This window comes from Schistocerca piceifrons, chromosome 6, assembly GCF_021461385.2.
Source record: "Schistocerca piceifrons isolate TAMUIC-IGC-003096 chromosome 6, iqSchPice1.1, whole genome shotgun sequence".
NCBI lineage: Eukaryota > Metazoa > Arthropoda > Insecta > Orthoptera > Acrididae > Schistocerca > Schistocerca piceifrons.
This window is the reverse complement of record NC_060143.1, coordinates 318,751,070-318,764,418: the sequence shown is the minus strand read 5'-3', so window position 1 is coordinate 318,764,418 and position 13,349 is coordinate 318,751,070. Positions and strand designations below refer to the sequence as shown.

At 41.6% G+C, this 13,349-nt stretch overlaps 1 protein-coding gene across 1 annotated transcript in view; it reads left to right on the top strand.

Moving 5' to 3' along the window:
- The window catches only part of LOC124802575 (histone acetyltransferase KAT7), a 579,753-nt gene extending 570,582 nt beyond the window's left edge, over positions 1-9,171 (top strand). Inside the window, exons 10-11 of the mRNA XM_047263447.1 lie at positions 4,328-4,434; positions 7,152-9,171. Coding sequence (XP_047119403.1) covers positions 4,328-4,434; positions 7,152-7,277 — 233 coding nt within the window. The 3' untranslated portion in view covers positions 7,278-9,171. The remainder of the gene's footprint in view (positions 1-4,327; positions 4,435-7,151) is intronic.
- Positions 9,172-13,349: the final 4,178 nt, after the last annotated feature.

Sequence of the window (13,349 nt, the reverse complement as noted above, 5' to 3'; positions counted from 1 at the left end):
TTCTGCTTTACGATATTTCCCATGTGAGCACGTGCGTTATCATGAAGTAGCAGCATCGATCTTGGCGTACCGTTCCACAACGGTAGTTCTCTACAGACATATTCTCCATTCTCCGATGGATGTATACCGGTGTTTGGCCTTCGGCAGCCAAGAAGAGAGTAACAGCACGTCGGTCCTGTTTGGACGCATTTGGTAATGACATCGACATATTTCACGTTTCAGCATTTACCGCACTTACGTCGGAAAGAGACAAATGCGACACTAATCCCTTGCCTACATCGGAGTTACGCTACGTTGCATATACGCCGCAGCAACGCCCTCAAACGGAAACTTTTTGATCGCCCCCTTACAATTAAGAGGTCAACACAGTAAGAACCCATTGATGATGGTATAAATGTGCTGAAAAATGCGTGGGCAAGAAAAGAAAAAGAAAAATTCACATTTTTTTCCTTGGACAGCCCTGTATATCGCTAAGTATGTTTTCATGCGTTACGACGTTTGGGCTACTGCCATTATCAGAATAAAACTTAGTAACCGTACGACAAAACTGACCATCCTCTTATGTGTAGATTTTATTACGACTGCCTCAAAGTTTTGATCTGATGGTGGTAATAATCGAAATTTCTCGATAAAGGAAACTACATACACCAACCTAGCTGACTTTAATGAAAAAGAAAATATATAATGATCACAGTTTCATTTAAGGAATTTATTTCCTTTATTAATACAACTGTTACTGGAGCATAGGAAAGGCAAAGGATGATTAAACAAAAAAGAACCTACATCAAGAAAACTGGCTGGGCTTTTGAATTCAGTGTGTTTCACAAAGGTGGCAGGGATAAAATGGAGGAAGCGAAAGATTAGTTGCATCTTCCACAGAAATCAGATATTAAAGAGAAACCGAATATATATATATATATATATATATATATATATATATATATATATATATATATATATTTTTTAACGTGCACTGACAGTCGTCTCAACACTAGAAATGATTGCATTTTAGTTTGTTGCGACGACTCAGGGTAGACATTACTTTCAGTCGTACCCTGCTACGAAGTTACATAGGCTTAACAAAGGGCTGATGCGAACATAAAACAAATCGTACAACCACAGTGTACTGAGACGTGGAAACAAGACGAAAATGTAACACAGAACACACAGAGATGGTATACTATAAAAATCCTACTGGTAACACTATATGAAATGATGAATCGCCGTTGTAACACATTTGGGATATTTCTATTACAATCCATATTAATGACTATGTATTTAAATTTACAATAAAGTGTTCTTCTTTATGTCCGGTAAGAATAGTTTTTAAAGCTGTTGGTAGGGAACAGCATAGTTGTGCAGATCTATAATGCTGTCTAGACCGATCACGAGCCGCCGCGCGGAGTGGCCGCGCGGTTTAAGGCGCCATGAACGGATTGCGCGGCCTCTCCCGCCGGAGGGTCGAATCCTCCCTCCAGCATATATGTGTGTGTGTGTGTGTGTGTGTGTGTGTGTGTGTGTGTGTGTGTGTGGTGTTGTTGTTGTTAGCACACACACACACACACACACACACACACACACACACACACAGACAGACACAGACACAGAGAGAGAGAGAGAGAGAGAGAGAGAGAGAGAGAGAGATCACAACAGTACAGTGAGGAGACAAAAGTCATGGGTTAGCGATATTAATATCTACAAATGGAGGTAGTATCGCGAACACAAGGAATATAAGGTCAGTGCATTGTCAGATCTGTCATTTGTACTCCGGTCATTGACGTGTATGGCCGCACGACGGATTTAACAGAGTTTGAACGCGGCGTGGTAGTATGAGCTAGAAGCATGAAGCATTCCAGTTCAGAAATCGTTATGGAGTTCAAAATTCCGAGATCCACACTGTCAAGAGTGTGCCGAGAATGCCAAATTTCAGGCATTATCTCTCACCACGGATTACGCAGTGGCTGATGGCTTTCACTTAACAACCGAGATAAGCAACGTTTGCGTAGGATTGTCAGTGCTAACAGACAAGCAACACTGCATAAAATAACCGCAGAAATCAATGTTGGGATGTACGACGAACGTCCATTTGAACAGCGCGGCGGAATTTGGCGGAAATGGGCTATGGCGGCAGAAGACCAACGCGAGTGCCTTTGGTAACAGCGTTCCTCCTTGCCCTGTGACTGTATCGCTTCGACCCTAGACTACTGGAAAATCGTGGTCTGTTCGAATGAGTCCCGATTTCACTTAGTAAGAGCTGATGGTAGGTTTCAAGTGTGGCACAGACCCCACAAAGCCGTGGACCCAAGTTGTCAACAAGGCACTGTGCAAGCTGGTGGTGGCTCCATTGTGGTGTGGGCTGTGTTTTTATGGAACGGAATGGATAATTTGGTCCAAGTGAACCGCTCACTGACTGTAAGTGGTTATGTTCGATTACTCGAGGACCATTTGCAGCAACCAACGATGGAATTTTAATGGATGAAAATTCGAGGAAATGATTTGCTCAGCCACATCGCAGCAAAATAACTACTGATGAACGAACCGGAAAGGATATAAAATGCAGAGTGGCAGCAGCAAATAAACTGTTCTCAATAAGAGCAATTTATTAACATCGAATATGAGTGTAAATGTTACCAACTATTTTCTGAGGATATTTGTGTGTAGGATAACCTAATGCAGGATGGACCGTGGGCGATTAGGAGTTCAGACAAGAAGAGAATAGAAGCTTTTGAAATCTGGTGCTATAGAAGAATGTTGTTGATTTGAAGAGTAGATCGAATAACTAACCAACCAATGTCGTGCGACTAGGGCCTCCCGTCGGGTAGACCGTTCGCCGGGTGCAAGTCTTTCGATTTGACGCCACTTCGGCGACTTACGCGTGGATAGGGATGAAATGATGATGATTAGGACAACACAACACCCAGTTCCTGAGCGAAGAAAATCTGACCCAGCTGGGAATCGAACCCGGGCCCTTATGATTAACATTCTGTCGCACTGACCACTCAGCTGCCGGGGGCGGACATCGAATAACTAATAAGGAGGTAATGAATGTAAATTAGGCGCCAAGGAATTGTCACGCTTGTAGCTGAGGGAAGTATAGGGGCTAAATGTTGTAGAGGGAGACCAACGTGTGGTTGCAGAAACAGGTTCGCGTGGGTAGAGGTTGCAGCAGTTATTCAGAGATGGTGTTTTTTGCGCAGGGCAGACTTGCATGAAGAGCTTTGTCCACCGGTCTTTGAACTGAAGACCGTAACACAAACATCCGTCACAAATCAATGCTCACTCGGTCAGTAGGCACAAAATTCTGAAACAAAGATGATTCCAGAAATTAGGGGTTAATAAAGTGGTTTTTTTTACGCTTCAGTACTATTTGCTCTTCTATATTAATGCCAGTTTTACGCGGCAAGTGTCAAAATGTCCCTAGCATCACTTTTTTTTTTTCGGTTTCCGTACCTCAGTCAGTAAGAAACGAAACCCTTATAGAATCACGTTGCTGTTCCTCTTTCTGTGTGTCCACTCTTCCGCTTATAGAGATCACTTTTTTTCCCTGGGAACGGGTAGAGGAATCAAGGTGAAATTTATGTCAAGTAATGAGGTCTACGGCCCCTTGGCGGTGTAAATAGATTAAGCTCGTAAGTCAAAGCAGTCAAAAATATTACCATATATGTCACATATTTTGATATTCGCAATTTACCCATCAGAACCTGTATACATGTTTGGCCTGGCATAGTGGTAAAGCGTGTGGGTGGAAACCGAGAGATCGGGGTCGCGAATCTCGAACGGACCATGGATTTTTCACTCTTCGTTTTAACCTAGCCATAACGTCTCAGTGATGTGAGGGGTTACCAGAAAGAACATGTCGTTTGGATTCCGCGTTAAACTTTAGGTTCCCTTTCCCCAGTTAAATAAGTGGAGTTGTAAGTGGTGTAGGTTAGGCACGTGCAAATTGCTGAAGTGGCCTGCAATACAAAGGCTTCCATCACGCCACTGAGCCACACAAAATTGCTATCTATATACACAATTACGTTTGTACGGAGCAATTAGAACGCAACTCTCACTCGATTTTTTTTTTTTTTTAATGTTGGTCGCTGCCACTACTTACTGATACCGGGAGCTTGTTAATCAACCTTTTATCTCTAGTTTTCAAAATGACTTAGAGTTTCCCGATATGCGACTTGGCTGTTTTACTTTTCTATGTCTTATCTGAAAAAAACTATTCTAAACATAAGTTGCAGTATTCCTCTCAACTATGGAATTAAGCTTGTAGGAAATCAGAAGGCAAGTAGGGGAGGCCCACATCTCAAGTTACGGCGTTTTTCTCGTGTTGCAGACATCAGCCAGGAGATGGCCATCAACTCGTACGACATCGTCAGCACGCTGCAGGCCCTCGGCATGATGAAGTACTGGAAGGGCAAGCACATCATCCTCAAGAAACAGGTGAGCTCCGCGTCTAATACTAGCATACTTTCACTTCACCGTAATTTTCTTACTGTCAATACGTTTTGTATATTTTCTTTCTTGTTTCATGTATCTCTTTCTCAGAAGAACGTAAAGAAGAAACGTCATTTCAAAACTTGTAACACAGCGACAGGAGAAAAAAAAAACTGGCGTTTGCAGAGCAGGAAAGAGGTACCGAGAGACTGAAGTTCTTAGTTGGGTCGTGACGTGTTCCATATAGCTGATCCACTAAGAACATTATCCGTGAAATTCCAGGTTTCGGCACACAGCGTCAATCTTTAACGAAGTTACATTTCATAACATTTCGTTGCAGAGTGAAAAATTCATTTCGGAACCATCGGTCTACAGATTTGATAGGTTTTCTTCAGAAAAAATTTCCACTATCCGTGAGCATGCAACAGTTGAAAGAGACGTATTTGATATTCCAAAAATCGACATGCGTTGCTTAATCAACGTTACACTGTGAGGAAAATTGTTACTGCATCCCTTATCGTAGTTTTCAGTCGTGTGTCCTGTTAAAATTTTTTGAAAGCGACAGTGCCTTTTATAGTTTACGAGCTTCGAATAGCTTGTAACTGTTAGGTGGCTCAGTAGAATACAAATGATTCGAAATCTATGGTGGTTTATACTAACAGGTGCCTACAAACGCGTGAGCCGAGCGCTTCATGAGCTGCTCTTGAGCACATTGCTCTCGATCAGTTCGGCGCGCGTCACCATCTGTCGGATTTACCAGTTAGGACAACAACTCACTGGCGAGCAACGTCTCGTACAGAATACTCGGGTGAGACTCGCCGCTTCAGTTTTCCCCTAGAACGTTTCTAGTCGCTCGTAAGGGCAAAGGACCTCCACGTCTAGTATTCTCACGCTTTTCACTTCAACCGCAAGGTATTTTCTTTATAGTTTCATGCATCACCTCTATCTCAGATGCACGTGTTACTCGCAAGTCTGTACGTAACTTAATTTCTTTACAGTATCTCTCCCATCTGTCCACCCTACGTCTCTCTCTCTCTCTCTCTCTCTCTCTCTCCCCCTCTCCCTCCCTCTCTCTCTCTCTCTCTCTCTCTCTCTCTCTCTCTCTCTCTCTCTCTCTCTCTCTCTTTCTCATCTCTCTCTCTCTTTCTCATCTCTTTCTCATCTCACCTCTCTCCCCCTATAAATATATTTCTCTCCCTCTCTTATTATTCGTCCAGCCACCAAATTTCACTCTTCTTCCGCTCTCCCTTTCCCCTCTCACTCCCCATTTCCCACTTCTCATCTCCCCATTGCCCTCTCACCTCCCCATTCGGCTCTCACCTCCCCATTGCCGTTATCCGTATCACTGCCCTCTCACTTCACTGTCCCCCCTCTCACTTCACTGTCTAGGGTTTTAAAGTTTTGTGATGTTTCTGGACTCTGGCCTAAACTTTTAGGCTGGAGGTTTGAGTGTATTGCAGAGTGACTGGCTCCTCCCCTTTTTCCTTGTGGTGAGCCAACCACTTCCATCTGCTATATTGTTTTAGCTCCCTCTACCACTTTCTTCCTGTGTTGTCCATGTTTTACTTCGGGCATGGATGTGTGTGATGTCCTTAGGTTAGTTAGGTTAAAGTAGTTCTAAGCTCTAGGGGACTGAAGACCACATACCTTAAGTCCCATAATGCTCAGAGGCATGTTTTACTGCTGACGACATGCTTCGTCCCACGCTTCGGTGTGGGTAGGCACATATTTTTCAAACCTTGTTACCTGTGAAACTTCTTGGCGGATTAAAACTGTGTGCTGGACCGAGACTCGAACTCGGGACCTTTGCCTTTCGTGTGCAAGTGCTCTACCAACTGAGCTACCGAAGCACGACTCACGCCCCGTCCTCACATCTTTAATTCCGCCGGTACCTCGTCTCCTACCTTCCAAACTTCACAGAAGGTCTCTTGGTAGAGCACTTGCCCGCAAAAGGCATAGGTCCCGAGTTCGAGTCGCGGTCCGGCACACAGTTTTAATCTTGCAGGAAGTTTCATATCAGCGCACACTCCGAGTGAAAATCTCATTCTGCAAACATCCCCCAGGCTGTGGCTAAGCCATGTCTCCGCAATATCCTTTCTTCCAGGAGTGCTACTTCTGCCAGGTTCGCAGGAGAGCTTCTGTGAAGTCTGGAAGGTAGGAGACGAGGTACTGGCGGAATTAAAGCTGTGAGGACGGGGCGTGAGTCATGCTTGGGTACCTCAGATGGTAGAGCATTTGCCCACAAAAGGCAAAGGTCCCGAGTTCGAGTCTCTGTGCGGCACACAGTTTTAATCTTCCAGTAAGTTTCATATCAGCGCACACTCCGCTGCAGAGTGAAAATCTCATACTTTTTACCTGTGTTTTACGTTCTGTTTTGTCTTACTGTTCTGAGTATTTTCTTGACACCCGTCTCAATCTGTTACTGAGCGGGCGCTGAAGACCTTGCTGTCGTGCGCCCAAAATACCCTCTACTACTACTAATACTACTACTACTTAACTATCCCCCTCTCACTCCACAAATCCTCACACACCCCCTCACACTCCTCTTCCCTCTCACACTCTTCCTCCCCTCTTGCTCCCTTTTGCCCTCTCGCTTCTTCTCTCCCTGTCGTCCCCCTGCCCTCTCTCCTTCCCTCTGTCCGTTCCTCCTCCTTCCTCTCCACCTCTCCCTCCCACACACACATGTGCACAGGCGGCAGTAACCAGGCCGGTTCTCGTTGCAGGATGTGATCGACGAGTACGTGGAGCGCACGAAGCGCCGCGGCGGCGCGCACCGCCAGCTGGACCGCGAATGCCTGAAGTGGACGCCGTTCGCGGCCGGCCCCGCGCAGCCGGCCGGCGCCACCTGATACTCCGCCGCTGCGGGGGCCGCCGCCGCCTCCGCCCCCGACGCCGCCCCCACCAGCGAGCTGTGCAAGTAGCTCCGGCCACACACTGCGACGTCGGCTGCTCTCCCAGTGAATGCTTACTCTTTCACCGCGGCAACCCGTCTTCCCATCTTAACCTCCTTCGTTCGGAGACACCGTCTCTGAGAAGAAGACTATATTAGTTGCTTCAAAATCACCAAAAAATGAATCTAATATAATGTGGCCTCTCCTGAACCACCCCAACAAGAAGGTCATGTAAAAAATAATTATTTTATTTCGAGTGACACCGAAATGGTGATGTTTGAAAGCACAGACGACTGGGCTTCAGACTTCGTGAAGCCTAACTACACAACTCGGAAACAGATCGTACTGAAGCTAAAATTTTAAAATATGCGTCTTCGCAGCAAATACTCAAAATTTGTATGTGGAGACGTCTGACTCGTGGCCTGAAACGCATGAAAGGTCTCTTCTTCCCCCGATGCTTCGTCGAAAATTAGTTACAAAATATGTGTAGCTACTTCTGCACAGTACAAACAAAATATTTATTTCTAGATTAGTTTTCTTAACAGAAGTGGCTACCACAGATTCTTTTTTCACGATTCCCTTCAAAGTGTTTCATATCATTTTTTTAATGTAAAATGCTCTCTATCCGTTAACGTGATTGGTAGTTTTGTACAGGTATTAAATTTATTTATGACAAACTCCCGTCTTCAGCGCAAAACACAGTATGCGAGGATGAAAAGATTGTATCCCACAGACAAGTTACTGTACTTTTGTAACGAGGCGTAGTTCCATCTCTCATACTTCGCGGGTCGAGGTGTTCTGTTTTTCACGTCATTTCCGTACATATATTACGCATTATATGTACAATCTCCAACAAATTTATCTTAAATTACGCATTACAAAAAATAATCTTGTCACGCAACTCATTGACGATAATACAACTGTAGGTAGTAATTCATGTAAGCTGTATAAAGTATTGAAGGACACAAAAATTTATGTCTCTGTGGACCCGTAAGAACTTCATTGACAAAATACCACAAAATGATACATAAACCGTGAAATATTTTGTAGGCATAAGGCACAATATGATTGCTGATTCAGTTTGACCTTAGCAATAAAAAGTAGACTTGGTTTTTCACAACTTTTTACTATCGGCAACAACTTGCTTTGCATTAATATTTTCAATCCTCAAAATTCATGTACGGCGTTGCAAAGACAACATATTCGCATCCTCTCTTCAGTTAATCACGTTTTCGAACATGTCTCAGATTAAAAAAGAACGAAAGGAAATGCCTGTAGAAGTTTATGTGCAAGTAATCTTTTCCTATTTCCTATTGGTCGTTGTGAAATTTCGTGCTGTATCCTCAGTCCATACGAAAATTTCCGCTGTGTTTCAGATCTTTCTGTTCTTGAAATAGTTGAGTTTTGCAGTTGGTTACAAGTGAGGGAACTGTTGTTGGTGTTAACAGAAATGGAAATAGCTCACACCTCATAGGAATTATTTTGGATGTGAATCTAATGGTAAAGTATTATATAGAAATTATATATTATTAAATGACAATCAGATCAAGTGAGAGCTGAGTCAGTGACCTTGCCCCGTGTTCCAAATATTCTCCTCTTATACTTTCAGCAAACAACGTATATTTCATTCAGTGTTGCCTTGATACCAAGGCATCGTTGCACCTCTTGGTGGTGATTGTTCACCTAGCGATTTCAAATTTGCTTTGTCGTCGAATAATTCACGTACTTTTATGTTACATAGGTGTGCTGAATACTGAACAATACGAAGTGCTTTTGGCGAAAAAAAAACTCACAGCGGAGAGCGAAATATACAGCATATGTTATTTTTCGGATTAGTATAGCCACTTTTAAATATCGGACTAGCTGAATGTCTTTTTAGTATATTATTGTTTAATTACTTCCCAAACCGAAAGCATCACTAACTACAAATGACAATTCATCAGTTTTCGGTGAGGGGTTAGGAAGGGAATAATTGGAATACCCAAACCATTTACAATTAATTTGGAGAAGTAAATAATGGAGGACCTCGTATTCTTTTCTTCAAAAAAGTCCCATCAACTGTTTTCTCATAACCACTGCTTTTGTACACAAGATGTTAAATACAGACATACATTTAAAGATTTCTCGATCGTGATTTTTCGACATATCTATATTTAAACCTGTACAAACTTTAAACAGATATTAATTGTGAATTTTGGAACGTGAAGCATTCACTGGGAGTGTGGTTTTCTTTGCGGATAGCGACCTCCAGAAATGGATTGGGAGCTATGCGTTCTTCTGTTTGTTTCAAATCATCTGTGACCAAAATAAATGTAATTGAAGGAAGAACGACTGAGAAAAAGAGTAAATTTTATCTCCCATTAAGGAAAATGTGAATGTCTGAAACATTAAGATCTGTGATAAAATTGTTATTCATGTAACTGTTGTTAAACATACTGTTTCAGACATATGGAATCTCTATTGAAATGTTATTGGAAACTGTTTATTATTAACTTCCTTGCAAAATTATGTTCTTCAAATTCTAGAGTAAACTTACTTACACAAGATTTAAGAAGTGTGATTTTAAAAGAAAAATCTGTTGTGATACTTTTGTACTTTCGAATCCTCATGTACCATTCTAGCCATAATAAAGTGTCCAGTGTGTTGGCGAAATGTTTGTATGCTCAATGTTAATAAAGATACAGTCTTGTACAACCTTTATATTTATGAATTGTCTATCCACAAATCAGCTTACACAGTTACCCTAACCCATTACAAGAACACAAAATTAATTCCATAATGTAGCATAATGTAAAATATTTAAGGCAATAAGGATTTGAATGCTGAAGGTAATGAAGACCTCAGAGAGAAATAAAAAAATCACCATTGGAGACTGCGTGAAACTAGGATTACTACATGTTGTTTGGCATGCATCTGTGACTTGGAAATCTTTTCTAATGTGACACAGCAAGAAATATACTTCTTTGGAAGAACTTTATCCAATACTACCAAACACTCAACTTTAAATCTCACATGTAGAAACCCAGTGCATGGAATATTTTTGACTATACCTAGATGACCAGTTTTTGGTAAACACAGTTGGACAAGATAACTGAAGCACTTAAAGTCAAACAGGTTGGTTGAGAAAACAAGCCTCAGAATTAAAATGTGAAGTAGGTAGAGAGAGATCGTCTAAATGATAAAAATTGCAATGAACTGTTCAAGTGACTACAATAACAAAGGCAATGACCTGAAATGCAAAATCGAGACGTTACAAGCCATAAATGAAAAAGAAGCAAAATAAAGTAGGTAATCTTCATTACATGAGACAGGAAGAGGTGATTGAAGATGTGCTGCCACTTTCTCTTAATGACGAATCCCAAACTGACAAAAAGAATTCCGAGATGTTCAACTTCCGTGAGAACAACTACTGTCTGCTTGAAATCAAAAGAGGAGGCATCAGAAGGAATGTTATACTAGATGAAAATAAGTTTAGACTCTTAATTTATGATTATCAGTAAATATAAACTGACAAAACAAATGAATTATTTTCGTGTGTGTAGGTTTCACATGAAATTTCGCCCAGTATGTTGAGTTTTATGTTCTGATCCAAGTGGAAGCATGAACATTACTGGCCAACATTTTGAGTGAAACAGAGAGAAGTGAATATCTACACCCATTCTTTGAAATTGTGTCTAATAATGTAATATCATTGGGTGCTCTAAATCTCAGTCATCAGACCTAATCAAGAACTACTAGCAAAACAGGTCATTGAATTAGTTGACAGCCTGTCAACATAGACTCCAATCATTTGGGCCAACTACAGCAAGTCTCGCAAACAGCATGGCAGCATAAGATAATCTCATACTGTCTTCATTAACACACCTTGATTGTTCATTGGCCAGTGAGATATTTCCTGTCTTTGGCACAATACATCAGTGTCCAAAGGCGTTGAGTGGCGTAACAATCTGGATGAAGCCACACCAAATAAATCCCTACTCTAATCTGACCAGTTGCGATTAAGTGATGGAACTGGAAACAAAAGCATTTGTTTCTGACTTCAGAGAGTGAGAAACTTCAGTCAGTAGATGTATACATGCAATATCTCAATACTACAGCGATGGGACTGATGCTGCAGACAGCAATGACCTTGGGTGACTGCACATGCATCCATATTATTGCTGGATATGCTCTCGCTCGAGATTTCTCGTGAACACGTTGTCATTTATGCACTGTCTATGCAATTCCATGAAACGACTTCACATGGAGTAATATTACAAAGAGAGAAAAATAGTGCATGATAAATATGTTTCCAACGGTTTCTTTTGAATATTTAAATTACTGCAAGGGCTTTTAAAAGCACCATACCACAGTCCAGTTGAAATTAAGAAAACATTTTGTAAGTTACTAAATATAATAAGAGGAATTCTATCAAAGACGTGGGAATTTCACAGAGATGTTCATTGTGTTGTTGTGGACATGCAAAAGCATGCGATAGCGTGAACAGGCAACCAATATCGTAAGCACTTGAAAGGGCGTAGGTTCCCAGAAAACTAGTGAAACTAACACATGCATGTATACAAGGATCAACATGCACAGTGAAAGTGAATGGAAAAATGTGAGAGAGATTCAATGTGAAGATGGAGTGCTACAGGGAGCCTGTGTCTCTCCCCCTTTTATTTAATCTGGTTCTGGAAAGAGCACTGAGAAAAGTAACAAGCCTAGAGACAGGAATATCACTGTGTAGAATGATCAGCACTCTGTTCGATTCAGATGTAGTTTTAATGGCACAGAAAGAGCAAGATCTAGTTCAGATGGCAAGAGTGTTAATGGAAGAGAAAATGAGAGCAGGCTTGAAGATAATGTGGATAATACCAAATACCTCATTGTGAAAAGAAAGAATGGTGACAGAACTTTGGATGTAGATGGTAAAACATTTGAGAGAGTAAAAGAGTTCAAATGTCTTGGGGTAGAACTCAGTGAAAGGAATAAGACGGATTAGGAAATAAAGGCACTGTGAAAGCTGCTGAAGCCCAGCTTCTGTTGAGGTCCACACAGATCAGGATCTACAGGACAGTAATAAAACCTGTAGTCCTATACAGAGCAGAAACCTGGACTGTGATGCAAAACATAGAAAGAAAAATCCTGACAATTCAGAATGCTACTCTGAGACAGATTTTTGGGTCAGTGAAGAATAGAGATGACTGGAGGAAGAGGTAAAACTGAACTGCATGAGTTGTACAAGTCGCTGGACATTGTGGCTGTGATTACAGAGAGGAGAATGATGCCTCAAGAAGGCCAGACCACTAGGCAGGTGGTGAAAGAAGTCATCAGAGCCAACAGACCGAGGGGAAAATCATGGCTGAGGTGGACTAATGGGATTAGAGAGGATATCTGTATGATGGGACTAACTGGAGAAGACTACATAGACTGAAGAAAATGGAGGAGCCGGATTGTCAAGGCCAAAACTGACTGCAGTTTGTGTGGCAAACCTAGTAAATAAGTAAGTTACTGAGCATTTCAAAATGATTTTGTCATGTGACTGCAATAAAAATGCTGACTGTTCCATTTGCAGCTCTGAATTTTCGAAGGCTGGCGTGTAAGACCATGATAATCGACATTAGTGCTGGATCGAATTTTTACTGCTGCTGATTGCTTCTTTCTGAATTGGGAAACGACAGTTATAGTAAATTGCTCCACAAAGTTTACCCTGTTTTCTATTTATGGATGGTGATCCTTCATTGCTCACTACAACGTGTGAAATGAAGTGTCAGATCATGTTCTTAATATTTTCTGGATCACTGAAGAAGTCATCACTGGAGACAAGCAATATCTCCATATTCGGCGAAATATTGCCAATTCCACAACTTTTCTTTTGTGTGTCTATGTGGTGTGGCGTTCGCTGTGTTATTCAGTGGTTTGGTATTTAACTAATTTGTAAATGGAAATGATGATCTTATTTTATTACATTGAGTAACTACTAAATAATTTTTATCCCGGCTAAAGATTTGATCAAGTTGCTAAAGAACTCCAAGTTAACGTCGAGTTAAA